The sequence below is a fragment of the Pocillopora damicornis genome, chromosome 4 (genome assembly GCF_964200805.1).
Source record: "Pocillopora damicornis chromosome 4, jaPocDami1.2, whole genome shotgun sequence".
NCBI lineage: Eukaryota > Metazoa > Cnidaria > Anthozoa > Scleractinia > Pocilloporidae > Pocillopora > Pocillopora damicornis.
Genome location: NC_142673.1, coordinates 25,211,358 through 25,238,612, shown reverse-complemented (window position 1 = coordinate 25,238,612; position 27,255 = coordinate 25,211,358). Strand labels below are relative to the sequence as shown.

At 38.6% G+C, this 27,255-nt stretch overlaps 3 protein-coding genes across 3 annotated transcripts in view; all 3 read left to right on the top strand.

The window, feature by feature from the left end:
* The window catches only part of LOC113683607 (uncharacterized), a 13,762-nt gene extending 10,887 nt beyond the window's left edge, over window positions 1–2,875 (top strand). Inside the window, exons 4-7 of the mRNA XM_089205754.1 lie at window positions 1–118; window positions 490–639; window positions 1,215–1,391; window positions 2,148–2,875. The exon at window positions 1–118 is cut by the window's left edge and continues 179 nt beyond it. Of these exons, the coding sequence (XP_089061880.1) occupies window positions 1–118; window positions 490–639; window positions 1,215–1,391; window positions 2,148–2,236 (534 nt within the window). The 3' untranslated portion in view covers window positions 2,237–2,875. The remainder of the gene's footprint in view (window positions 119–489; window positions 640–1,214; window positions 1,392–2,147) is intronic.
* Window positions 2,876–4,730: 1,855 nt separating this feature from the next.
* On the top strand, window positions 4,731–13,903 carry LOC113683531 (roundabout homolog 1-like). The gene is made up of 9 exons (XM_089205755.1): window positions 4,731–4,898; window positions 7,644–7,841; window positions 9,060–9,209; window positions 10,176–10,472; window positions 10,909–11,058; window positions 11,574–11,750; window positions 12,000–12,149; window positions 12,568–12,744; window positions 13,279–13,903. The coding sequence occupies exons 1-9, from the start codon at window positions 4,835–4,837 to the stop codon at window positions 13,365–13,367; spliced, it is 1,452 nt and encodes a 483-aa protein (XP_089061881.1). The 5' UTR covers window positions 4,731–4,834; the 3' UTR covers window positions 13,368–13,903.
* Window positions 13,904–16,715: 2,812 nt separating this feature from the next.
* Window positions 16,716–24,759, top strand: LOC113683423 (uncharacterized). The gene is made up of 7 exons (XM_089204257.1): window positions 16,716–16,990; window positions 19,141–19,460; window positions 19,630–19,807; window positions 20,163–20,468; window positions 20,878–21,027; window positions 21,540–21,719; window positions 23,343–24,759. The coding sequence occupies exons 1-7, from the start codon at window positions 16,900–16,902 to the stop codon at window positions 23,429–23,431; spliced, it is 1,314 nt and encodes a 437-aa protein (XP_089060383.1). The 5' UTR covers window positions 16,716–16,899; the 3' UTR covers window positions 23,432–24,759.
* The last annotated feature ends 2,496 nt before the right edge of the window (window positions 24,760–27,255 follow it).

The window sequence follows — 27,255 nt, the reverse complement described above, 5'->3', positions numbered from 1 at the left end:
ACTTCGTTGGTTCTCAAAGATATTAGCATGAAAGATGGAGGGATGTATTCTTGCAACTTGAAAGTCCTCCTTAAAGACGAGCTGCCTCGCACAGTAAAAGAAACGAGCTCGCTCACAAGTAAGTGCTTCGTTAGCTACTATGTTACATTTCTTCATTGTTTCATCATCATCTTTTACCGGGCAATGTGCAGTGGCTTCATTTGCTTGAATCCCCAATTAAACTTCCAAACCCCCAAAAAACGACAACTTAAGTTAATTTAACTCTAAGGAAAGGGCTTTTTCAACTTCCTCGTTGTTCTTGTTGTTATTATTTTCATTATTATTATCATTATTATTGTTATTATCACTTTCATCAGTAATATAATTGTTATCACTGATTATTAGTGGCAGTAGTTAGTAATATCGGTATTGCCATTAGCATTATCATTTTTATCAGCATTATTATTATCATCATTGTTATTTTCATGATCATTATTATAATTATTCCAGTTAAACCGTGGTTTGAAAGTAAAGATGGCAAAACTGTTGCGAAGAAGTTGGGAGACGACTTAACCTTAGAGTGCGGTGCCAGAGGATACCCTCTGAAGGTGGAATGGAAGTTTAAGAGTGAGACAGACGAAACAGTTAAGACTTGTATAGGTAAGTTTGAATTGGACATAATTCGAAAAAACTTTTATTGTCTGTCAGTCAGTGGTTTAGTTCCTTCTCTGCATTCTATAATTCGGTAAGCGAGTCATATTGTTTTTTCAGCTGTCTATCAACCATTCTGTCAGTCAGTCTTCCATATCGTCTTGTTGCCAGTGCCATTCAGTTCAATCAGTCAGTCAGCCAGTAAATTAGTAAGTCAGTCAGTCAGTCAGTAAGGTAGTAAGTCAGTCAGTCAGTCGGTCAGTCAGCCAGTCTGCCATTACGTCACTCTATCGTTCTCTCTGTCAGCAAGGCAGCATTTTTTCCGTCATCCAGTTTGGTGACTTAGATAGTCATTTAGTTATTCGGTCGGTTAGTAATTCAGTCCGTAAGATCATTCATCAGTCTTGGGTACTAAGTCCGTCAGGTAGATCAACTGTTATGCTGATGATTGGCCAGCCAGTCAGTCAACTTGTTATATAGCTACCATCCATTATCAATCAGCCAAAAGACGGTAAGTGTATCAGTGCTATTTGCAACCGGTTAAGTTAACTCTTCTCAAATTTCTATAAATGTTTATATTTTAGATTCTTCAATGGATAAGCGTTACAAGGTAAGCCAGAAGGGACCTCACGATCCCTTTTCCTTGACCATCACGAGCTTGAGCAAAGCTGACCTTGGAGTTTATTACTGCTGTCTGCCATCGGGCTGCTCTAAGAACATTAACGAGGAGCAGTGTCAAAGCTTTGACATCGATCAAAAAAGTAAGTATTCTTAGTGACATCAAGGTTTGGGCTAGTGCATAGGTACATTTTGAAGAAAAATGTCTAAAACACCTTCAAGGTACACAATTTTCTTGCCAAACAATCCTTATTATTGCCTAGAGAAGATTTTCGTATCCGTGGAAGAGAGTCGCATATGCATGAAGTAATCTATCACTGTTTTAAAATGCTCTCATGAAGAGAACTCAGGAAACATATCGTCTCGTTGCCTCGAATCCAGCTTGAGACGGTGAGCATCTTTGTGGCTTTTGTAATTGAAGCAATTGTGCTTAAAAAAAGAAACTGGATATTAGGCTGCTTCACAAATATGTTTGTTCAGTAGGTAAAGAATCGGTCTGCTAATAGCTTTCAACTACAATCCTTACTTTCCTGTCTGCTCGAGGCTTAACCCTTTAACTCCCATGAGTGACTAAGGCAGAATTTCTCCTTACAATATCAATACAATATCAGCTAGATAAGTAATGTGAATAAAGAAAAGTATCAATTTGGAGGTAATTAGTTGATCCAATACTAAATTCTCTGAACTAACACTATAAGAATTGTATGGTTTACAGTAAGGAGAAATACAAATTTTATCTGGGAGTTAAGGGGTTAACCAGAGCAGATCGCTGAAAGACCTCTCAAATATCATTAAATTACGCTTGTAAAATTGTAACATAACAGAGAAATCTGTCAACTGTCACTGAATTTCATTTATGTATTTTAACATTTTTCAATTTTGATCCTTTTATTCCAAAGGTGAACCAACTGCTGGAACAATGTCTGTGGTTGCCCATAACGTGTTCCTCATCTTGAGTTTCTTTGTGGTGTCGCTTTTGAGTTTGTAGAGGACGGGGTAGCGTACCAAACAACTTGATCCCCACTCTTGACTTCAGCTGATTTTCATATTATGAGATGTTCACAGCTTCTGTACGCCACTGATTCACAATCATTGCTATACCGTCCTCTAAATTTTTCGGTTGCGTGAATTTATAAAACTTCCCTGATGTTTTATTAGTATTATTGGTCTGCTGGTTATGACTAGTTTTTCAAGGTTTTTCTTTGGCTATAAAGAACAAAATATTGGACCAAACTTTCAAACACTTCAAATGTAATCATCTTTTCCTTGTTTATTATTATATATAAGGGGTAATTAAAATTTGCAGACCCTTAAGACAAGTGGCAGTCTTACCAGTTAGTATATACCGCCCTGCATTCACAGATGAACAAAAAGCTGTGAAAAGAATCCAGAATCCGGTACAGTGAGATCAGAAAGAAAAATCTACAGTTATGTTAAGCAGAATATATTGTCTGAATCATTTCGCCTATTTGAACTATATATACTACAACTATATATCCAATGGATGTCGTTACACAAAATTTACCGTATTACTTGTTACAAACAAGAGTTTGATGAAATTTTATAAGCGCAAAAATGTAGAAATAAACTACTGTAGAAATAATAAACTTTAGAATATTGCTCAACAGTTAACGTATTATTTGTTCCGTATAAGTATTCGCTAAGAATTTACGGGCTCAAAGTTGCCATTGTTACTGGCTCACACTTTTCTCTATTTTTAGCTGCGTGTGCTCATTGGAAAAATTTTTACAAAAGGTGATCAAGGTCGGATGCAGTTAGGCTTTTAACTCTTTGGCTTACAATTTCATTTGCATCTATGCAGTTAGTGAACAAGAGTTTTCATATCATTAACCATCTTCTTTTTTGTGTTTAAGCCTTTCTCTTTGTTGATGAAATCGTAAATAGCCTCCTGCATTTCGCCATTGCTTGTTTCAGAGGTTTCCAGATCATAATAAAATTTGCTGGCTGAATGATCTTATTCTTTTTCGTTGTTTATCATTGTAATCAATCGTTTGATGACTTGTTTACAAGTTTCTTTACAAAGAATGAGAATATTTACGGATTTCCTTACCGCAGTTTTAGTTGCAAATTTTGCATTTGCTGGTTTTCAAAAATGAAAATACACGGTTTATGACCGTTTTCGTGGAAACGGTCCGACTGGCAAAATCCCGACCGATTAAGAACCAATAAGAGCGCTCAGATTCGCCTCAGGAATGCGCATTATTATATACCTAGACTTTTGCTCAAGAAAACAAGCACTGTATTTAGTTAGTTCTTGGTCACGTGCCCCCGACCAAATTCAAATGCATCCCGACAAGGATACAATTGCGCAGTTGATGCCCGCGCACCGAATATAGTAGTACGTTTGTTTGTTTTTGCCATTTAAGGTATGGTCCCTCGGGAAACCAGTAAGTTTGTTTTCCCTCAAGTCCTGATGTTTCCCTCGACTTTATCTCGAGAAGCATCAGGGCTCTCAATGAAACAAAACCAACTGTTTCCCTCGGGACCATACATTAGTGTTTGATATTCAACGTATTATTTGTTCCGAACAAATATTTGCGAAATTCTACAAGATCAAAGCTGTATAAATAGATTATTGAGGATTGAAAACTCTGAGTAGTTTAGTTTCTAAACTACTAGAGAAATTCTAGGGAATTTCATCCGGTACAGGAGTAAACAAGCTGTATCACAAAAAATGTTTAACCGAGAAACAAAAGATGACCCCACTTAAATGGACTTATAAACAGCAAATGTTGAAAGAGTGGCTCAGTGAAATATGATTAGTCAGTATCAGGCAGAGCGCTAAGGTCAAAAGAGAAATGGAAAAAATGAGTAGGCTAGGAATTACTGAAAAAAAATAATTGTCGGAGACGCAATGCGAGATGCTTTTCGAAGGACTTAATTATTCATCTTGATATCTTTCATCAGAAGAGTTTATGAGTTCTTGTGCAAAGAACAGGTTAAAACCCCTGAAGTAAAAACTTTATTTATCGTTCATGATGATTGCTCCGACGACCAAGCGCACGAATCTGTTACAGATAGTTTTTTCGTATCATCATCTGCCATTTTGAATTGTTATGTGGATTATCACTGCAGTTTTGGGTGCAACACTCCTGTTCCTGCTCCTGCGCTTTCGGTGCAGCACTCCCGTTCTAGTTTACCAGTTTCCCATTTCCTATTCCCCATTCCTGATTTTAGTTACATCCAGATGAAAGTGTTGTTCGCATGGGTCAGAATACTTTGCATTTCCAGGATAATAGTAAGGAAACTCCCCTTGAATAGCATACACAAATCCTTTGAAGAAGGAGGACTGTTGCTTACGCTTTTTAGTTAGGCGGCTTAATTAATTAAGCGGCCAAACCAACAATCTCTTGCTACCAACAGTTGATTTCAAGAGATTTCCGGTGGTATTTCGCTGAGCGATAAGAAAAATTGTTGTGATAGCTAAACAGCTTGTCAGAAATGTCATTTAAGACCGAAATTCAATTCCTTTAAGCACATACCGATCATCGTCTCATAAATAATTCACGTCTGTCTCAAGGCTTAGTTTTGGGTGCATTAGGTCTGTCAGGGAAAGGAGGTCAATATGAAAGCTCTGAAAAACGTTTTACATCTATTCCTCATTATATGTGCGGCAGCACTGGCTCAAGGTAAGTAATTTATTGTCTTAATTCACTGTTTATAGAAATGGGAATCTCAAACCACCGAGTTTGGATTCGAATTCGACTTCGAGTTACATTTCGCGCTGGACTTCTCGTTATAACCTCTTCGTCGTATTCAAATATTATTCTAATGTCCGTTTCTGTTTAGAGATGCTTTTTTTAATCACCTTGAACGCGTGCTAACGAACGAGTTTGATGTCGACCTTTACATAGAGAAAGTGAAGGTTTAGTTGTTTGATTTTCCTAATGTCCGAGCCGGTTTAGAGATGCTCTTTTAATCATCTTGAACGCGCGCTTAATAACGAGTTTTCAACGTGCTTATAACTTATAAACGCTAGGGAAAAAAAAGCCCGGTAAAATTTCCGCACAGCCCCATACTATTGTAAAACAAATCTGTTTTCCCTACGGCAATGTATTGTTTTTGTCATTGTTTTCTCTCTCCAAGAACTGAATGCATAATGTAGTATGGGGCTGCACGGAAATTTTACCAAAAGCCCGCCTGATCACAGGTTAAGCTCTCTAAACTGCCTGTTCTACATGAAACTTCTAAGATGATTCAGGTAACGTTTTTTCCAGTCTTCTATTGAGTCAAATAAAAATAACGCTGAAGACGAATTTGCAAGACGCTTTGTTAACAGAGCGGCCCGCCTTTAATTAGAGCACCATTGTAAACTCTTTCCCACCTTGGCATTTACTTTACGCATCCAACCGTTTGATTGACAGCAGGTGAAATCTGCAAAGAGACTCAAGTATCCCCAAAGCTAAATCTGTTGGCCAATCACAGCCGACTTGTTCTTGACCTGCAAATTATTATGCTGTGCGTTGATAAATTGGGCACTGTAAGTACATGTCGCGAAAAACAATAGCATTTCAACCAAAATGGTACACATAAAAATGTCGTTTAAAAGGTGGTCAAAGAAGTAAATTTCCTGACTTATTTGGCTCAAGGTAATTACCTTCAAGTAGTCTATCAAATGCAGGAAATTAACTCTACTTGTTTAAAGTCCTTTGACACAGTTTTGCTGATCACTGACCTCAGTTTCGATCAGAGCAGAAACAACATTCATTTCTATGATATTTATCATGCGCAAAAGAAATAAATGACTTAAGATTGACCTTAGTTCAAGGAGTACACGCGAAAGGAACGTTTAGACGAGCAGACGTTCGTGTGAGAAAGCTCATTTTTCCCGACGTACGCGCGTGAATTTTCGCTCGAGGAACGACAAGCGCGAAATAGATCCTCATAATTTTTTTATGTTGTAATATATTGATTAAATTTAATGCAGGAGATGATTGATTTACCGGTATGCATGTGACCATTCATTGGGACAGTGGTTCTAAGAATCAAGCTTTTGTGGGTAGTCTTAGATCCAGTAATCGGGAAAGTTATGTAAATTCCAAATTATTGGCGAAACGCTACAAATGGGGCTGTCATTTAACTCAAAATCCCGGTTTGTAGGTCTCCATACGTACGAACCAAGGTACGAACGAACGTACCAACTTACGAATCTACCAAGATGATTAAATTGTAACCACCATTTCAACCAAAATGGTACACATAAGTAAGTCGTTTAAAAGGTAATTAAAGCAGTAAATTTCCTGACTTATTAGGCTCAAGGTAGTTTATCAAATGCAGGAAAAGAACTCTACTTGTTTAAAGTCCTTTGACACGGTTTTGCTGACCACTGACTTCAGTTTCCCATAACTCAGCGATCGTAACTATTCCACAAAATTCTCGACAAGAGATCACGATTGAACCATTTTGCGCGCTTAAAGACAATTAGCTAGTTAAATGGATTTCTTGAAGTAGTTTTCAATATCCTTTCTCCTTGGATCAGAGACATGGTAAATCTTGCCTATTGTAATCTTTATTAATTTTCGGAAGGCATCGCTTAAAAGTTTTTCAAGTTGTATACCAGATCTTTCATAAATCTTCCTTTATCGTATGTTTTGAAGAATCGTCTATGTATTTCTTCATGTAGATCGTTCTACGTGGATAGCATATTGTTGCTGCTTTGGGAACTAAGGGTGAAAAGAAAGAAATATCCCTCGAATTGTTTCATACGTGAATCCTTTGAGGAAGGAGCTAGTTTGGTGGCTTAGATTCAAAGACAATTCACCCATTGAAGTTCGTCGACTCGCTTGAATTTAAGGTTACCTCCCACCATCAGAGGCCGAAAAAAAATTGATTTTTCTTTCTTTAGCGTAACTGAATTCAAACATTCAACCTAACGTTTTCATAAGAAAAAGATTATAAAATCTCCAAAAGCACCCGAGGATGCTATATATATTCTGATATATAGTTTGCTAGGATTGTAGTGAAACTAGCGCGCGTACAAATTTTTTCCCGAAGGACACCCGTGAAGGTGGAAAGTAACCTTAAGCAAGTTGAAAAAGCAACTTTTTCCATGATATATCAGGTGGTTATTCGCAGCAGCAAATGAACATTGCTCACTGTGTGTACGGTATTTCCAACAATGGACCAGCCATACCGTTACAGTTTACAAGGACAATCTCCTACGAAAGTCTTGCCAAGAAACTAAAATATAATTATTTTGGGCGCTCAAAGACAAGTTAGCTTAAATAGTGAGTAGTGCGGGGTGCAAGGATTTCGAAAGAGTCCTTCACATCCATTCTTCCTGACATCACAAACGAAGCCCGCGAATCTTGCATATACTTTCCTTTCCTTCGTAGCTATCACCTAAATGTTTCTCTACTTCTTTTCCTCCTCAGCTAAGCTGAAAGTCGAGGTGACCCCAGCAACCAGCTATGCGATGGAGTATTCCTCACTCCAAATAAACTGCACTGCTTATGATGAGGCCAATGTACAGATACCAGAAAGCATCCGATTTATTGAAGTAGATGATTACTTGAATACGAAGAATTTAACCGATAAGGACAGCAACATCAACTTTACAACAATACGAGAAGGTAAGAAACCTCGAAAAGTTTGTAAACTATGCTTAGACTGGGAGAAATCTCAGCAGCGGTGCGTCATTTATCATATGAAGACAATTCAACTAATGGTTACCAAGAAGAACAAGGCTTTCTACTTCTCAGTTACCCTTGAATTGGAAATATAAATTACAGACGTTTGGTATTATTTGGTCCTTAGATTTGCTTCGGGAAACTGAACAAGTTTAGTTTTTTAACTGTTTAAAGTTCCACAGTTTTATTTTCTACCGCTTGAGGCTTCTGACACGCAAGTGCAACTACGTTGACGGTGGTAAGTCTTGGTGAAATATCAAGTCGGAGTTATCCTGGGATAGGGAGGGGGTGTGTCAGTATCTGGCCTAACAGAAAGAGGCAAATGCATCTAAATACGGCCCAGAGTGAAGGAAAGCAATGAAAAGATATATATATATATATAAATGATTGTGGGGGTAGAGTCTATCTTGGCATAAAGTGTTCAATGCTGTGGTAGCAGAGCTAAGTATATATAAGTTAAAGAATTAAAGAGGATGCATCGATTCTCTTTAACTCTGAGTTTCGCGCCTGAGCGCTCGTCAGACAGAACGTCAGAAAGTTTTGTCTGACGAGCGCTTAGGCGCTAAACTCAGAGTCACCGAGAATCGATGCGTCCTCTTTAATTCTTTGACTTATGTATATATATATATGTATATATATATATATATGCATGCTCACTAGTTTTTCTAGTTTGAGCACTCTGGCATGGCTTAAGTGATCCCACATGTGTGAGATCACTTGGGGTGGCTTTACTGCCTTACCTCCATCCTAGCATCAGCACTGCACTGATGAGGCCCAGAAGGCCGAAACAGTACTGTCTGCAGTTAGTTATATATATATATATATGTATATATATATATACATATATATATATATATATATATATATATATATATATATATATATATACATATATATATATGTAGAGTCACCGAGAATCGATGCGTCCTCTTTAATTCTTTGACTTATGTATATATATATATATATATATATAGCAGCACTGCACTGATGAGGCCCAGAAGGCCGAAACAGTACTGTCTGCAGTTAGTTATATACATATATATATATATATATATATATATATATATATATATATATGTAAAAATTATTTTGAAGTTGATTGTAATCAAAGAAGGGCTCATGAAAAGTTTCATGTCTCAACTCCTTTTTCTTTACTTGCAGACAGTGGTCGCAAGCTCATAGTTACCATGACAATCCTCAACGTCACAGAAAAGTACGAGTTAGGAAGAGATAAAAGTTACCGATGCGTCGCATACGCAGTGAACATTAGTAAACCCGCACAGTTTGTCTTCCATATTTATGTAATTCAAGGTATGTTCTTTAATAAACATCTAGATAAAGCGATTTTAAAATTTTAGTGAAAGAGCTACATAATTGTAACTGTTTCTATAACTCCCGGCCAGAATAGCACCTGATAAAGATATTTGACTACGCATGCAGGACATTTAATCAAGCAACAAATTGATGCGTCACCGAGGATAAATCGCACTTACCTCTCTACCTCGAGCTTTAAGTAATTTTCTTGGAAGTTAATTTTTCGTCAGTTACCATCAGCTAACTTGATCTCCTTGTTATCTCCGATTATTTTCTGTTTCGATAGAAAGGACAAGAGGGCGAGGTTCTGCTGTAAATAATTCCGTATGCATTTAGTGATCAGTTATAATAACTTCACCAACTGTATGTAGTGGTGACTGGACTTAAATATAATTAGTTATAATAACCTCACCCACTTTATGAAGTGAGGCTTAGATATAATTAGTTATAATAACTTCACCCTCTGTACATAGTGGTGAGTGAGCTTAGAAATAATGAGTTATAATAACTTCACCTACTCTATGAAGTGGTGAGTGGGCTTAGAAATAAAAGAGAACTGTCGCTCGTTATCACGATAATCAGAGAAATTAATCATACGCCATGTAAAGGTTATAAATTTGACGCCGGTTGTGCTGGTATTAGAACAATTTTCCATCAAGAGTAAAAAGTGATCCTATATTTTTTTGCTTGACTATGCTTTGGGATTGGTCTATAAAATCCATGCCACCCTTGCAGCCAATCAGATGCAAAAACTAAAATCCCTCCCGACTTAGCCACCTGCGTGTTCCCGCGCTGCAAACAGCTCGCTTGTTTAAACGTTTAGCGCTCATTGGCTCATTGTGATATCGTTGTGATATCATTGTGATATCATTGTGATATCGTCCTTCGGCGGCCGATTGGCCGTTGAGATTTGTTATAAACAGCACTCAGGCAGCAAGAGCTCCATTGTTCGTTTTCTTTCAGAAAGTGACATACCCAAAGTGACTGTCTCTAAATTGACGGTGGATCATTCCGTTTCCGCGACGATTTTTTGCAATATAACATTCAGAGGAAGCCAAACCACAACACTGAAAAGTTTGTGGTTGTCCAAAGACGGCGAAAACCTGACTGACACTTTAGTAAAGGACGGAATTTCAGAATCCACTTCGTTGGTTCTCAAAGATATTAGCATGAAAGATGGAGGAATGTATTCTTGCAACTTGAAAGTCCTCCTTAAAGACGAGCTGCCTCGCACAGTAAAAGAAACGAGCTCGCTCACAAGTAAGTGCTTCGTTAGCTACTATGTTACGTATGGATTTATTTCATCATCATCCTTTACCGGTGAATTCTTCAATTTGCATCCTTCTATTGTGCAGTGGCTTCATTTACCTGAATCCCCATTAAACTTCCATACCCCCAAAAAACGACAACCTAAGTTGTTTTAACTCCCAGGAAAGGGCTTTTTCAACTTCCTCGTTGTTCTTGTTATTATAATTTTCATTATTATATCATTATCATTGTTATTATCGCTATCATCAGTGATATAATTGTTATCACTGAGTATTGTGATTAGTTGTCATATCGTTGGTATCAGTGGCAGTAGTTAGTAGTATCAGTATTGCTATTAGCATTATCCTTTCCGTCAGCATTATTATTATCATTATTATTATTGTTGTTTTTATGACAACTATTTTCATCATCATCATCATTATTCCAGTCACACCGTGGTTTGAAAGTAAAGATAAAAAAACTGTCGCAAAGAAGTTGGGAGACGACTTAACTTTAGAGTGCGGTGCCAGAGGATACCCTCTGAAGGTGGAATGGAAGTTTAAGAGTGAGACAAACGAAACAGTTAAGCCTTGCATAAGTAAGTTTGAATTGAAAATAATTCGAAAAAGCCTTTATTTGCTGTCGATCTTTCAGTTGACGTTTCGAGCCTTAGCCCTTCGTCAGAGCGATTGCTGAGGTCTGTCAGTGGGTCAGTCAGTTTTTCAGTTAGTCATTTAGTTTTAGATCAACTGATATAACAGTCCGTCAGCCAGCCATTCAATCAATTTTTTGTATGGCTACCATCCATTAGTCAGTCAGCCGGTCAGTCAGTTTGTCAGTCAGTCGGCCAGATAGTCGGTTAGTCAGTTATTCGATTAGTTTTTCGGTTGGTTAGTCATTCAGTACGCAGATCACCCATCAGTCCTGGATTACTAAGTCCGTCAGGTAGATCAACGACATAACAGTCTGTCAGCCAGCCAGTCAGTCAGTCAGTCAATTTTTATAAAGCTACAATCCATTATCAATTAGCCAAAAGTCAGTTAAGTGTAGGAATGCTATTTGCAACCGGTTAAGTGTGCTATTCTCAAATCCTTATGAATGGTTATATTTTAGATTCTTCAACGGATGAGCGTTACAAGGTGAGCCGGAGGGGACCTCACGATCCCTACTCCTTGACCATTACAAGCTTGAGCAAAGCTGACCTTGGAGTTTATTACTGCTGTCTGCCATCAGGCTGCTCTGAGAAGATCAATGAGGATCAATGTCAAAGCTTTGAAATCGATAAAAAAAGTAAGTATTTATAGTTACACCAAGTTTTGGGCTAGTGCATTATTATTATTTTTATTATCCCGATCATCAGTAATATAATCATTATCACTGATTATTGTAATTAGTTGTAATATCATTGTTATCAGTAGCAGTAGTTAGTAGTATCGGTATTGCCATCAGCCTTGTCATTCATATTTTCATCAGCATTATTATTATCATTATTGTTATTTTTTATGACAACTATATTAATCATCATCATCATTATTTCAGTAACACCGTGGTTTGAAAGTAAAGATAAAAAAACTGTCGCAAAGAAGTTGGGAGACGACTTAACTTTAGAGTGCGGTGCCAGAGGATACCCTCTGAAGGTGGAATGGAAGTTTAAGAGTGAGACAGACGAAACAGTTAAGCCTTGCATAACTAAGTTTGAATTGGACATAATTCGAAAATCTTTCATTGTCTATCAGTAAGTGGTTTAGTTCCTTCTCTGCATTCAATCAGTCGGTAAGCGAGTCATACTGTTTGTTCAGCTGTCTATCAACCATTCTGTCAGCCAGCCAGCCAGAGAGTCTAATTGCCAGTCAGTCAGTCGGCCAGATAGTCAGTTAGTTTTTTGGTCGGTTAGTAATTCAGTCCGTCAGATCATCCATCAGTCCTGGGTTACTAAGTCCGTCAGGTAGATCAACTGACATAAAAGTCCATCAGCTAGCCAGTCAGTCAACTTTTTACATAGCCACCATCCATTAACAATCAGCCAAAAGCCAGTAAGTGTATGAATGCTTTTTGCAACTGGTTAAGTGTACTATTCTCTAATTTTGTATAGATGTTTATATTTTAGATTCTTCAACGGATGATCGTTACAAGGTGAGCCAGAAGGGACCTCACGATCCCTATTCCTTGACCATTACAAGCTTGAGCAAAGCTGACCTTGGAGTTTATTACTGCTGTCTGCCATCAGGCTGCTCTAAGAACGTTTATGAGGATAAGTGTCAAAGCTTTGAAATCGATGAAAAAGGTAAGCATTTATAGTTACACCAAGTTTTGGGCTAGTGCATAGGTACATTTTGAAGAAAATGTCTAAAACACCTTCTAAGTACACAATCCTCTTGCAAAAATATCCTAATCATTGCCCGGAGAAGATTTTCCTATCTAAGAATGTCGCATATGCATGGAGTAATCAATCACTGTACAAAAATACTCTCATGAAGAGAACTCAGGAAACATACCGTCTCGTTCTCTCGAATCCAACTTAAAACGGTATACTGTGCATCTGCTTTTGTAACTGAACCAATTGTCTTAAACTGGTTTGTTAAAATATGTTTGTTCAGTAGGTAAAGAATCGGTCTGCTAATAGCTTTCAACGACAATCCTTAGATCTAGATTCCTGTCTGCTCGAGGCTTAACCAGAGCAGATCGCTGAAAGACCTCTCAAATATCATTGAAATTACGCTTGTAAAAATTGTAACATATCAGAGAAATCTGTCAACCGTCACTGAATTTCATTTTAGATATTTTAACATTTTTCAATTTTGACCCTTTTATTCCAAAGGTGAACCAACTGCCGGATCAATGTCTGTGGTTGCCCATAACGTGTTCCTCATCTCAGGTTTCTTTGTGGTGTCGCTTTTGAGATTGTAGAGGACGGGGAAGCCCACGAAACAACTTGAACTTCACTCTTAACTTCGGCTGAGTTCCATATTAGGAGACGTTCACTGCTTCTGAACGTCACCAATTCACGATAATTCCTATACCGTCCTCTAAATTTTTCGGTTGCGTAAATTTGTTAAACTACCCTAGTTTTTGCCTATTGTTTTATTAGTCATGTTAGTCTGCCGGTTACAACTAGTTTTCCAAATTTTTTTCTTTGGCTATTTTTAGTTCATACCACCTTGCATTCCCAGATTAACAAAAAGCTGTGAACAGAATCCAGAATCCAGTACAGTGAGACCATAAAGTAAAATCTACAGTTATGTTAAGTAAAATATATTGTCTGAATCATTTCGCCTATTTGAAGAATATTGGCTTCCTTAGTAAACAGTTATACATCCAGTGGATGTCATTACACAAAATTCACCGTATTATTTGTTACGAACAAGAGTTTGATGAAATTTTATGAGCTCAAAGATGTAGAAATAAACTGCCGAAGAAATAATAAACTCTAGTATATTACTCAATAGTCAACGTATCATTTGTTCCGTACAAGTATTAGCTGAGATTTTACGGGCTCAAAGTTGTCGTTGTTTCTGGCTCGCAAATTTCTCCATTTTTTATGCAGGTGTGCATAATAAAATTTTGACGAAAGGTGGTCAAGTTCGGATGCAGTTAGTAGGCTTTTAATTCTTTGGCTTATAATTTCACTTGCATCTATGTAGTGAACAAGAGTTTTCATATCATTAACCAAGTGTGTTTAAGCCTTTCCGTTTGTTAATGAAACTGTAAATAGCCTCCTGGCTTTCGCCACTGCTTGTTTCAGAGGTTTCCAGATCATTCTAAAATTTGCCTTGTGAATGATCGTATTATTTTTCGTCGTCCATAATTGTAATCAGTCATTTGGTGACTTTTTTATAACTTTCTTTACAAAGAATGAGGATATTTACGGGTTTCCTTTTTGTGGTTTTAGTTTCAAATTTTGCATTTGCTGGTTTTCAAGAATGAAAATACATGGTTTATGACCGTTTCCGTGGAAACGGTCCGTATGGCAAAATCCCGACCGATTAACAACCAATAAGAGCACTCGGATTCAGCTCAGGAATACCCTGTTATATAATAAATAGAGAATAATAAATGGGTGAGAATTTTTCTTCGGTTATTTAATTCGATAGCTCACAAGTGAGAGCAGCGAATGAGTAGGATGTCGAGTTGAACACGAGAAGAGAAATTTCATATCTATAGAAGCAATCATGTATTATTTTGTTTATCATATACACACAATAGCCCTTTACTGACAAGAAAAGTCGACTTTATTGACGAATGAAAATAAAAGGATCGACAATCCCTTAATAGAAATCGTAAAGTTCGTAGCCGCACTCGAGATGAAAACTTGCTTTGAATCACCACAAAATACAAACAGTGGGCCTAATTTTTCAATATACACAATTCTCAGTTATTGAATTGGTCGTTACCGACAGAAGAAATCTTTCAGGTACACAGCCAAAATCGGCTTGTGGCAAATCTTCCAGTTGTTGATTTTCATTCTCAGCCGAGGGAAATGCTATTACCATAGCCACTGAATACGTAACGTTCGGTTTTTCTTTCTGTATTTTGGTTTTCTTTCCTTTCTGGGAAAGTTTGATCGTCACTGTCTAAAAGTGATACGAATTCTTCGGATTTTTAGCGGCCACAATCCGACAAACGACCTTGAATTAATAACGGTGAAGGCTTTGCCGTTCATTCATCAACCTGACCGAGTGGCGCGAAAGGCAAGTGACGCGCGAGCAGCTGATTGGCGATATCAAACACACGTGAAAAAATATCGTATTTTTTCACGTGTTTTTACGGCTCTTTTCAGGGCTGGAAATCATTTTATAACACCGTAGTTTATTTTCAAAATCTCCAGGGAGTGAAATATTCAATCGAAACGTAAGAAAGTCGTTCGTTTTTTTTTTATGGTTCTGTGTTCATGTTTCCTTTGTCATTACGTCGAGCTTACTCGTTTTACGTTTTCGGAGCCTGAGCCCTGACGCTCAGACGGACAAACGAGTGAATGTTATCATGTCGAGAGTACTCGCCTTTGCGTCCTCGGACCTAAGACAGGTCACGAGACAATGGTCACTCTGTTCAACCATCCACCTTCTTTTTCATTTACTCCTTTTGTCCAGATATTAAAATCTTGTCAGTCTTTAAAGCATTTTTTTTTCGTGCTTATTAAAAAACGTAATTCATGGCACTCGTAACTTCCAATGTTTCCATACTGACTATCATCTTCAATTGTTAAATTCGTGATTGTCATGGTGTTAAATAGTTTAGGGTTTCCATCTAAAAGGAGAGTGTTTGAGCTGTTAACGTTATCTGAAAAAAAAAATCTGTCTTTGCATGACGAATCCGCCATAACTCCTTCTTATGCTTTTCATATCCGCTAGTAAAAAAGCGGGCCAGGAAAATGTTTTGTCGTCAGGTACTGCAATAACATAAATAAATAACGGGGAAAGTTTTCATAAGTTTTCTAGGGACGGAAAATTACGCCATAGTAATTAGTGGAGAGAAAAATAAATGTATTGTCTGACTAGAAGGAAAAAGACCAGAATTCTCCTCCTGAGACATTTGTGGTGAGATCCCTTAGGTTTCCATTCTGATCAGAGTCGTGCCTGTGATAGATAAGCACACTATGAACTATAATTCTTCAAGTTTTCGTAGCCTTGGGTGCAAGCGGGAACAGTGAAAGTTACCTTTTCAAAAGTTTGGAAATATAAAGCAAGCCGCTGCAGATGTCAAGTCCAGTTAACAACCAAAATTTTTAACATGGTTCCCTTTTACTTCACAGCATTTCCTTCACATCATCTTTTTCGATATGAATAAATCAAAAGGAAAAATAAATAAATTAACAGCTAGGAAGTTTCAACTAACTGAAGTGGTTTTCAGCGAGTTTATGAGTATTGAAGCTAAAAAGCTATAAAGAACTTGTGAAATTACTATAACATTTCTAAAATGCACTTACGTGGAACAATTGCAACATCAAGGGGTCTATGAAATCTGATAACCAAAAAATCTAAACGTGTTTAAATTTTGATTTTAAAAAAAGTGTGTAAGTAACTCCTTCCTCGGGGAAACTTTTTTGCGAAGTTCTTTCGCTTTAGCATCGAAACTGTCTCTCTCTCTCGTTGACACAATTATAAGCGTCGAATAGCAACAGTATGGTTGTTGTTGGAATGTCTGAAAAACCCAAGTGATACCATGGTTATGTGTTTATGTGTCTGAGCGGATTGTGGCCTGCCTTTAATTGGCATCATAAAAAAAGCAACTGCATGCTTTGTTAGTGATCATCTAGTTTACCAAGAAAGGAAGAAAAACAAAGATAAAAAGGGGAAAAAAGGATTAATGTCCACTTTCCATTCCGCTCCTGCCCACTAAGTTTAGACAGACTATAAATGATGTCATAGCAGGAATATCAGTATCATTTGATGAACGAGCAGATCGCCAGACGTGTCATTATCATAGCGAGAAGACAAGCGAGATGCAGTGGGGAATCAATATCATGATGGCCTTTTTAACGAAAGTTTTTCTTCTCTTTCTCGGCACTATTTGTGCAGCGGTAATGGCTAAAGGTACGGCTGATTGTGTTAATTATGAGTTGGTTAATGCAATTTTAAGTCAGCATGGATGGAAATCAGTTCAATGCACTTCAGTTGTGTATTGCATACCTCTCCATTTCTTTTACTCACAAAACAGTTGAAGTTTGACTCTAGATTGCTTTCAAAAAAAGGATGGAAATTTACGCAAATAACTAAACGCAAATCACTTGCTTAGATAACAAACTTTCTGATTTAAAATCAGCGACAAGAGGAAATTGAGGGGGTCATTCGGGCTCCTGAATAAACCATGAACTAAGTCGCCCGGGGTAAAATACGCTAGAATCATTGATTTAAAAGTATTTGGTCGATTTGGTGTTTGGAATAACCAACGATATGGACTGTTGAAGTGGTACAAGCCGACATCTTTCATTTGAGTTCTAAATATTGGTAAGAAACGAAACCGCAGCAATCCTAGAGTTCTTCTTCAAATAGATAAAGGGGGTAAGTTTCCTGAGAAACTGTGGTGTTGCGTCGGTGGGAGAGTATAACAGGGTAATTAAGTATTATCAACTGAGTTGATAACGTAAATTGGCCACCGTAAAGAGTTTGAAGCTGAGGTTTCGAGCGTTAGCCTTCGTCAGAGCGATTATTCTGACAAAGGACTAACATAACGCTCGAAATGTCACCTTTTAAACTCTTTACCGTCGCCAATTTGCGTTAACAACTCGGATGATAATATTAAATTACCTTGTTCTTCTTCAGATAGACGAGTGAAAATTTAAAGGGGTCTGCGGATTTAAAAGTAACACAAAATAAACAGATTTAGAGGATTTGCGGATTTGTAAAAAAAAGTCTTTAGAGGATCCTAGATTGGCTTATAATGTTGCCTCAGTGTAACTGTTTGTTTTCCATGTCGAATAGGCTTTAGACTCTCTTTCCCGTGGTCCTTAATAACAAACAAGCATGCAATCGATTCTTCTGTATCTTGAAAGGACCCAACTATTTGATAACTATATTAAAATAACTTTAGGACATTTTTGGTATGTATAAGTTGATATTTATAATTCTCAGTGGCGATTACAACCCACTGAATGACCAGAACAAAGGTTCTCGTAATGGGATATGTAACACAGATAAAATATGGGCAAACAGAACTTCTGATACGTCTAGATACGAATGGACCAAACTTCTTGTGAGAGAAGATAATTGTTTACATGTAGTCTAGCCAGTCGAAGAAATAACTGTGTGTGGGACGTATTTAGGAGTATGACAAGTGTTTGCAGTCGAACGTCTTAATTCGTTATTATCCTGAAACAGTGCCAAATGGTACAGACATCACGTCAGCTTCGCTCGCAATGACATATTTTCGCTAGCTAGGCTCATTGCAAATAAATATAATTTCTTAACCGATTGCTTTCCTAAGCTCTTCTTCGATTCCTCTTACTCGAAAAATGTTCAAACTCCTAAAAGCTTCAGCGAAATTATCACCTTGATGTCAAAAAGAGATTAGCGACCTATAAATGTAAATTCCCTGTGTTTGAAATTGCTGAGATTCCTAGAATGAAAAGGCCAAAACCGGCAATGGCTTTGAGGAATTCTACAGTCGCTTCAGTGTTTTTTTGCATCCCCGCTAGTTTTGTTAAATCTTCAGACACATAAAAGCCTTACCCAAGCTTAGTTAATGGAAATATCTTTGCAGGAAAGTAAGTATTGCCATGAAATGAACATCACTTAGGATGCACAGACCTCGTCCTTAATCGTTTCGTTTACTGTTGAGTGCTCGAGAAATAAAATGGTGAAAGAGAAAGATTGGTTGATGTCCAACGAGAAGAGAACTTTCAGAGGCATATTAATGTTTATAGTATGGTACGCAATGGCAACAAAAGGCGCCAAATGGGCACGAAATTGACCTAAACGTGAAAATCTTTTTCGGTGAGTTCAACATCTTTAAAAATGGAATTACAAAATAAAAGATTCTTTTTTTCATCTCTCAATCAATTATCGCCCTATCTATGTTCTGTAGGCGCAAACAGCGAAAATCTTGTTTTTATCCTAAAATACCTCTAACCTTAGTCGAGCATTTTGGGATGCTACTATAATTCTGTGAAGACCTTCCTTGGAACAGGTTTGGCTCCAAATGTGCAAGCATCTCCCTGAATACTCATGCTTCCTTTTCTTTTCAGGCGAGGGTACTTTTGGAATTGTGCAACCTTTTCCTGAAAATATCTTCCCTTTGGAGTACAATACAGCCAGTGTTACTTGCATTGCCTTTGATGCATCTGGAGTAAGAGAAACCGAGGAAATCTTGTTTTTCAGGAGAGATGATTTAAATGTCTATACGGAGTTGAAACCGAGCGAAAAATTATCGTTTTCACACCGAACGGAATATTTAGGCGAGTACACACATGTTTTCGTTGAGTTCCTCCCTTTTATCTTCTTCTTTCTGGTTTACAATACATTTATTCTTCTCTCCACTTATTACTTTGGCGTAATTTTTCGTCCTTAGAAAACTTATGAAAATTTTCCCCGTTATTTATTTATGTTATTGCAGTACCTTACGACGCAACATTTCCCGGCCCACTTTTTTACTGGTGGATATGCAAAGCACAAGAAGGAGTTATTGCGGATTTGTCATGCAAAGACAGATTTTTTTTTTCAGATAACATTAACAGCTCAAACACCTTATTTTTTTAGATGGAAACCCTAAACTTTTCAACACCATGAAAATCACGAATGTAACAATTGAAGATGACAGTCAGTATGGAAACTTTGGAAGTTACGAGTGCCATGCTTTTGCCAAGAATGAATCAACTCCGAAGAGACACGGTTTTAGTATCAGCGTTATAACAAGTAAGCTTTTACATCTATAAAGTGCAGTTTTACGGACTCGACAAGTTTATTGATCTTTGCCTATCCATTCTACTTGCAAAGTGCATGTAGACACATCTGTTAACTTATCTTAAAAAACTTATTACATTTTGGTAATAATTCAACTAATCTCCTATCCAGGTCCTACCGTGTAACTCTTGAAATGAACAATAACTGAAAAGGAAAGTCTGGGTACAAGACAGCAATTCAACTTAACCATATTTTGACCTAAGGTTGAATTCCATGCATTCATTACTATTATGACCGAGCCCTGTGAATAACTTTGTCAACAATTTTTTTTCCAATTATTTAAGTTGCCTATTTTCTTATATATTAGGAGACGAAATCCCTAAAGCTGTTGTGGTCCCACATACCAATTTCGTCGATAAGTTAACACTCAGATGCAGCTTAACCAAAAGAGGAAACAAGTATGGCACTCCATTGAAGAGGATTTCTTGGTATAAAGATGGAAAATTGTTGGTGAGTTTACGAAATCCAGATCCAGAAATTGAAAAGGTTCTTATTGCTCCACTTAAGTTTGAAGATGTTGGAGTCAGAGATGGTGGAAACTATACCTGTCTGTTGGAAGTAAAGTTACGACACATCAAAAGCTACAATGTCTCAGATTACATTGTAATTCACAGTAAGTAAAGTACATAAGCGTATTGTATGAGAATTGGTAGCTTGCCAATACTCATGTATGGCCAGTACTTTGCGTAGATGGAAACATATCATATTGATCCCAATCGGGCTAACCGTCAGACAATCTCGTTTTTCATTGGTTTTCAACTTTATTGATACATTTGTTGAATACAAGTCCGTTAGGAACTTCAGAATACTGAACTACTGGCACATTTTGATCCCTCTGCGTAAGGGTGAAAAACGGTCCAAAAAATGTAATAATTTTTCCAAATCAGTCAGTGAAAACCCAACGATGTTTTTTGACATTTTTGGGAGAAACATGCGTCTTATTCTCATCATCATCAAAATTATCATCATCGTTATCGTCGTCGTCATTACATCATTATTATCACCATTTACTTTTATTCTAGTTGAACCATTGTTTAAAGATAAAGATAAAAAAACAGTCAAGGCAAAGCCGGGAGACAATGTAACTTTGGAGTGCAGTGCCAGAGGATACCCTCTGAAGGTGGAATGGAAATTAAAGAATGAGCGCGACGAAACAGTTACATCTTGCATAAGTAAGTTTGAGCTGGACATGATTGCTTTTAGTTAAGCGTTCAATTCCGTCAGTTTTACATTATGTCTGTCACTCAGTTAATCAATCAATCAATCAATCAATCAGTGAGTCAGTCAGTCGTTCAGTCTGTCAGTCAGTCAGTCAATCGGTCAATCAGTCAATCAGTGAGTCATTTAGTCAGTCAGTCAGTCAGTTTGTCAGTCACTTAATCATTTAGTCAGTCAGTCAGTTATTCAGTCAATCAGTCATTCAGTCAGTCAATTATTCAGTCTGTCTGTCTTCCGGTCCCTCGGTTACTCAGTCAGTCAAATTATTGATCATTTCTAGGACAGTAAGTTTGTTGGTCAGTTTGTTTGTTCACTGTTGGTCGTTGTGATTCAGTAGGATCAACCATCTTACTAATAAGTCCGCCGGCGAGTCAGCCAATTTGTCAGTTCCTTACCAACCATTGGCCGTCAACCAAAAGTTGCTCGGTCAATCAGCTTCACAACTCTCTTTAATGTTATTTTTTAGATTCTTCGACGGACGAGCATTACAATGTCACCCATAACGGACCTTACGATCCCTATTACTTGACCATCACGGACATGAGCAAAGTTCACTTTGGAGTTTATTACTGCTGTCTGCAAACAGGCTGCTTTAACAACATCACTGAAGATCAGTGTCAGCGCTTTGACCTCGTTGAAGCCGAAGGTAGGGGGGAGTCATTATTTATTGCCCGGGGGAAGGGGGGTGGGGGAGGTCAGAGAATTTTGGTTGTGTGGCAATAAAATTTTCCTCCCTCAAGACTCTGTAGTATTGTAATGATCCCTTCTCACTGGCTGTCAATTGTTAACTGTCTCCCTCTTTATACTCTGTTAGCGTAGACTGATCTTCCCTCCATACCCCCTGAAAACCATGTGCTCACTTCCAAAAGTCCTCCCCTCACAAGCAATAACTGATGACCGGTTTATTTGCTTGTTACTTATTTGCTTATTTTGCAACTTTGTAATTGTAATACAGCGGTATGAATTAAAGGAATTCCGTATACATGAAAATGATATAACTGAAAATTTAATATGCAGCGAGGAAACCCGTAGAGAAACTTCGTAGAGGCTTAAGCTTGCTAGAAGGTCCTGTTATTTTATAAAGTGAGATGTCAATTACATGGCGTAATTTAAGTACAAAATATTTTAGGTTAAAAAGGAAAGAACACACAGACACAGAAAACAACAACAACAATAGCAGGCACTGAAACAAACACATACTCAAGAAGCTCGAGAAAAGTAGGAAAAAAAAAAAAGAAAGAGGGGAGACAACTTGGGAGAAATACTCGTAATTTAAACTTAACAGGGAAGGGGTCCAACACTTTGGATTTCTATATTGAAAAATTTAGTACCTTAGGAACACAACTTAAATTGTCTCTTATATGTTCTGCAAAGGAGTATGTAAAAGGAATTGCGTTGTCTGGTGTAATAGAAATGAATGCGACTCGACAACGAAAATAATATTTCATAACATCAGGAAGACGGCCTATCTTGAACGAAGAGATAATCTTTCCCATTTAAAATAGGTGTATGTTGTATAAATTGAGAATTTTAATGCTTGAATAAAGGTTCATCATGAGCGTTAAAGGTACTTCTTGATATAATCCAGTCCTTAGGTTTCTTTGACTACTCTGACGTTAAGGCTGTATGCAGAGTTAAATTCGGTGAAAACAAAAACAGAAAGAAAAACAAAATCGAGCACAACAGCTGAAAAAGTATAGTATAACAGTCGAAAAAAAGGGTTTCCCGTCTTGGGCAAAAGAGCTGCGTTTGTGACTTAAAGAAGTCACTAACGCAGCCCACGAATAGAAGTTGAGACCTTGTACATTTGTGAAGAACTGTCCTAACTGGGTCTTAAACAAAACCGAGAGATTATAGATTTTATCATTTCTAAGCAAAACCGAATTTGATATAAGGCTGATTTCTGAATATATACGGTTTACCAGATGCAGCATCGGTTTGATCATAAAGCCTTCTACAACAGTCCTTAGTTTTCTGAGCTACTGTCAACTTCCTATTTCCTAGCTGGCGAGTTCTAATATCTCACCAGCGGGTTTCTTTTTTCTCGCTAAATAGTTTCCTTTTTTTTGGCAAGCAAGTGAAAATCAATCTCGCCAGTGATTTTCTATTAAGTCTCACTCTGTCTCACTCTCATTCTCAGGCTGTAACGGCTCGCCATAAAACTGCTAAGAGAGAGAGGAATATAGTTTGTCATATGAATAGTTTGTTATCCTTTCTTTTAATTTAATTCTTTATTCTTCCATTTTAACCATTTGCTTTTTTTTCCAAGGTTATTTTGATCAGATTGCTGGGAAGACACCTGTGGTCTTGCATAACGTGTTTCTCATCTTGGCTGTTTCAGTCGTGCTACTTTTATAGTTAATTGTTAGCCAGTTCCACTACCATTGAATTAGTTTATAGCAACGACGTCAAACGTTAAGTTATATCCAGTTAAATTTTGTAAGAGACAGTACTGAACAAGTTTTCCCATTGAAATCGGCTGAATCTCAGCCTAAAAGGCATGTTGCTTTTAGAGGATATCAACAAAGCCTTCAAACACTAAAAATTGTTTCCTTTTTTATCTTTAACTAAGAATGAAAGGGAAAGAGAGAACTTTACTTAGCGAGAGTCTTGCTGCTTAACACGCACCTACCTCCTGCCCGAAACACCTATTACAAAGATGAAGAATATTTAGAGTGGAACCTCTTAACTATACCAAAGTTGTAGTTAAAATTCATAGATACAATTTCGTAGGATACTTTCGTGTTTATTATACTTTCAGAGTAAAAAATAGCTCTCTTTGTGTTACATCATTTATCATCATTACAACTTATTGGGTAAGGTATTATTTGTTGTTTGCAATGCGCAAACATATGGGGAGGGGGGGGGGGGGGCAAACATAGGAGAGAATATAATATTGAAGGCTGTAGGCAGTAAATGACAAAATAGTTTATCTTCCTCGATAAATCTGCGTCAGGTAGACTTGCCGCTCAAGTAGATGACGAAAATATAGATCACAAAAATAGCCCGTCGAAATCAAAGGAGCTTAGAGACGCTTTCCAAGTTAGCTACCGTCAGTAAAATGAAAAGTGAACCAGTCGAGTGGTCAAACTATGAAAAATGGGTGAACTAAAATAAGTAAGCAAAGGAATGGACGGACAAACCGACGCGTGAACGACTCGACGAACTAAACAGAGAATGGCTTTCGAAACGCATGAACAAATGAAGGAAAAACCGAGTTAATGGAGGAAGGAATAAAGGGACTCGTGATCGAACTTAAAAAGCACAAGCTAAGACGCAAGGAAATTTGCTTTCGCAGTTTGGTTTTTCCCTGCACTCTTAACCCCTTCATTCCTTAGATCAAAGAGACTTATAACTAATGATTATAAATGTCTTCGTTGACAAGCGCCATTTATTTTCCCTAATCACCGTGAGAAGTTTTATGTATAGCGGCAGCGAGAAAGTGCAGCAGAGCTCCTCATCACTTCAATCTTCAATCTTCACGAAAAAGTACGTGGGCTAGGAATGACTGGAAAAAAAATTAATTGACGGTGTTTCAAGATCCGTTTTTATTAACCATTCAGTAGCATACAGCGTTGTAAGACAATACAGATGTAACTCGATCTCAGTCTAGTTAGACATTGATGGCGCATGTAATCACGTACATATTGTAACATCCTCCCTTTTTTTTTTTTGTTTTTTTTTTGTTTTTGTTTTTTTTTGCGAAGAATAGCTTGGAAAAAGAGAAAAAGAAAGAAAGAAAAAAAAAAGAAAATTAACCAATAAAAGTGTCAATGTCAGTTCAGTTCAGAATCAATGCCATAGGACAAAATCTATCAGCTGGTGAGTTCGACATGAGAGGATCGGTAAACGAGAACACTGAACCCTATGATAACCGCGAAGAAGGATTTAAAGTCACGAGTCTAGTCACGGATATAGTCCTTGAGGTATGCTGGGCTCCTCCTGACACGCTCTGACCTCCGACATTGTTCCGGGACAGTCACCTCTTCAGGGTATGGCTCGTGAGGAGCATTGCTCTGGTCAGGGGTAGACGCTGCGGTTGTGGTCGCCTGTTCATCTGCGCTGGCCATATCTGGTTCTGGCGCTGTGATGGTGGGTTCAACTGGTGGTTCAGACGTTTTCCGCAGGTGCTGTCGGTTTCTGCGGTAGACTGCTCCGTTGTCCGTCTCAACGGTGTATGATCGCTCGTCGAGTCTTGCAGTGACTTTGGCCTTGCGCCAAGACTTATCTCCAAGTTTGAATGGCTTCATTCTAACAACATCGCCTTCAGACAAACTGGGTAAATCCTTTGCGGACCGGTTGTAGTACTTGGCTTGGGCCTGCTGGCGCTGTCGCAGCTCTTTCTTTTCCACTTCCAGGTTTATGGTCCTGGCTAGTAGTAGGCTTTGAGTGGTAGGAAGGAGTGTTTTGGTCCTTCGGCTCATCAGGCGTTGTGCTGGGCTGGTCGTCGTCCCTTGTGTCGGCGTGTTTCTATAGTCGAGTACGGCGAGGTATGGGTCGGTTCCAGCCCTGATTGATTTCTTCAGAATGCGCTTGACTGTCTTCACCCCAGACTCAGCCTTGCCATTGGCTTTGCTATTTCCAGGGCTACTGGTAAGGTGCTCAAAATCCCATTTTCTGGAGAATTCAGCGAATTCGTCACTTGTAAACTGTGGCCCATTGTCACTGATCACTTGATCAGGTATGCCGTAGCGAGCAAAGTGACTCTTTAGCTTCAGAATGGTGGTGCTGGCTTTAGTGTTCGGCAACCTGTCCACCTCCCAGAAATTGCTATAGTAGTCGATGGTGACCAGGTAGTCTTTGCCATCAAGAGTAAAGATGTCTGTGGCGATCTTCTCCCAAGGACGGGATGGGACCTCGTGGGACATTAGTGTCTCCTTTGGGTGCGTGGTGCTGTCGAGTTCTCTACATATTTCACAGGCGGAGATGTGGTGCTTCATTTCCGCAGACATGCCTGGCCAGTAGATACATTCACGGGCACGCCTCAGACACGCCTCTATTCCAAGGTGGGACGAGTGAATCTTCAGCTTCATATCTGCGCGAAGGCTCTTTGGTATCACAACGGAATTTCCTTTGAAAATCAGCCCATCTTGTACGGTCAGTTCGTCACGCATACTGAAGTAAGGGTGTATCAGTGCTGGAGCATGCTCCTTCTTCTCAGGCCATCCTACGAGAATAGTATCTGACAGCTCTCGCAGACACTGGTCCTTCCGAGTCTCTGCTCTTATTTCGTCTAAACGTTGGTCAGATATGGGTAGATAACGGACCATGTTGACTGATTCGAAGTCATCTACTTCTTTTCCGTTGTAGGGCAGGTAAGCCCTTGACAGCATGTCAGCCAAATGCATGTTCTCGCCACGCTCATAGTGCACGGTGAAATCGTATTTCTGTAACCTCATCATCATTATCTGGAGGCGTCGAGGCGCTCGAGCGAGTGGTTTCTGTAGAATCATCTCCAGTGGCTTGTGATCACTTTCGATGTGTACATGTCGACCAAATGTATACTGGTTGAAACGCTCAAGAGAGAAGACAATCGCCAGCATCTCTTTCTCTATTTGAGCATACCGGGTTTCTGTGTCGGTAAGGGAGCGACTCGCGTACTCTATAGGCTTGCTGTTCTGAAGTAATGCTGCACCAAGGCCGCTCTGGCTCGCATCACACTGTATGGTGAGGTCTAGGGAAGGGTCGTAGTAACGTAGAACAGGCGCTTCTGTTACTAGCCTCTGCACGTTTTCAAACGCCTGGTCTTGTTCCGAAGACCAGTTCCATGGAGCGTCCTTCCGAGTCAGGCGACGAATCGGTTCCATGACTTCAGACAGTTTCGGAAGGAACTTGGCTAGATAATTGACAAATCCGTTGAGGCGCTGAACGCCCTCCACATCTTGTGGCTTCGGCAATTTTGTGATCGCCTCTACTTTGGCAGGATCAGGCTTCAGGCCCTTGTTCGTCAGGAGATGCCCCATGAAATTTACCTCGCTCATCCTCAGCTTCATCTTGTCTGGGTTAAGGACAATGCCGCGGTTCTTGCACCTTTGTAGGAGATCTCGGAGACTCCTGTCGTGGTTTGCAGTGGCTTCTTCGTCGGTCTCTCCAGTGCCATAAATGAGGATGTCGTCCGCGATGCACAGAATACCAGGTAAGCTTTCCAGTGCGTGAGTTAAGTGCTTCTGGAAAATCTCGGA

What these genes read in the sequence shown, in the direction of transcription:
- LOC113683531 (XM_089205755.1), top strand. Translation starts at nt 4,835, where the DNA reads ATGAAAGCTCTGAAAAACGTTTTACATCTATTCCTCATTATATGTGCG. An exon ending in TGCGGCAGCACTGGCTCAAG is followed by an intron (nt 4,899 to 7,643) that starts GTAAGTAATTTA and finishes TTTCCTCCTCAG; the next exon opens with CTAAGCTGAAAGTCGAGGTG. An exon ending in AACAGTTAAGCCTTGCATAA is followed by an intron (nt 12,150 to 12,567) that starts CTAAGTTTGAAT and finishes TTTATATTTTAG; the next exon opens with ATTCTTCAACGGATGATCGT.
- LOC113683423 (XM_089204257.1), top strand. Translation starts at nt 16,900, where the DNA reads ATGCAGTGGGGAATCAATATCATGATGGCCTTTTTAACGAAAGTTTTT. An exon ending in AGATTACATTGTAATTCACA is followed by an intron (nt 20,469 to 20,877) that starts GTAAGTAAAGTA and finishes CTTTTATTCTAG; the next exon opens with TTGAACCATTGTTTAAAGAT. An exon ending in TGACCTCGTTGAAGCCGAAG is followed by an intron (nt 21,720 to 23,342) that starts GTAGGGGGGAGT and finishes TTTTTTTCCAAG; the next exon opens with GTTATTTTGATCAGATTGCT.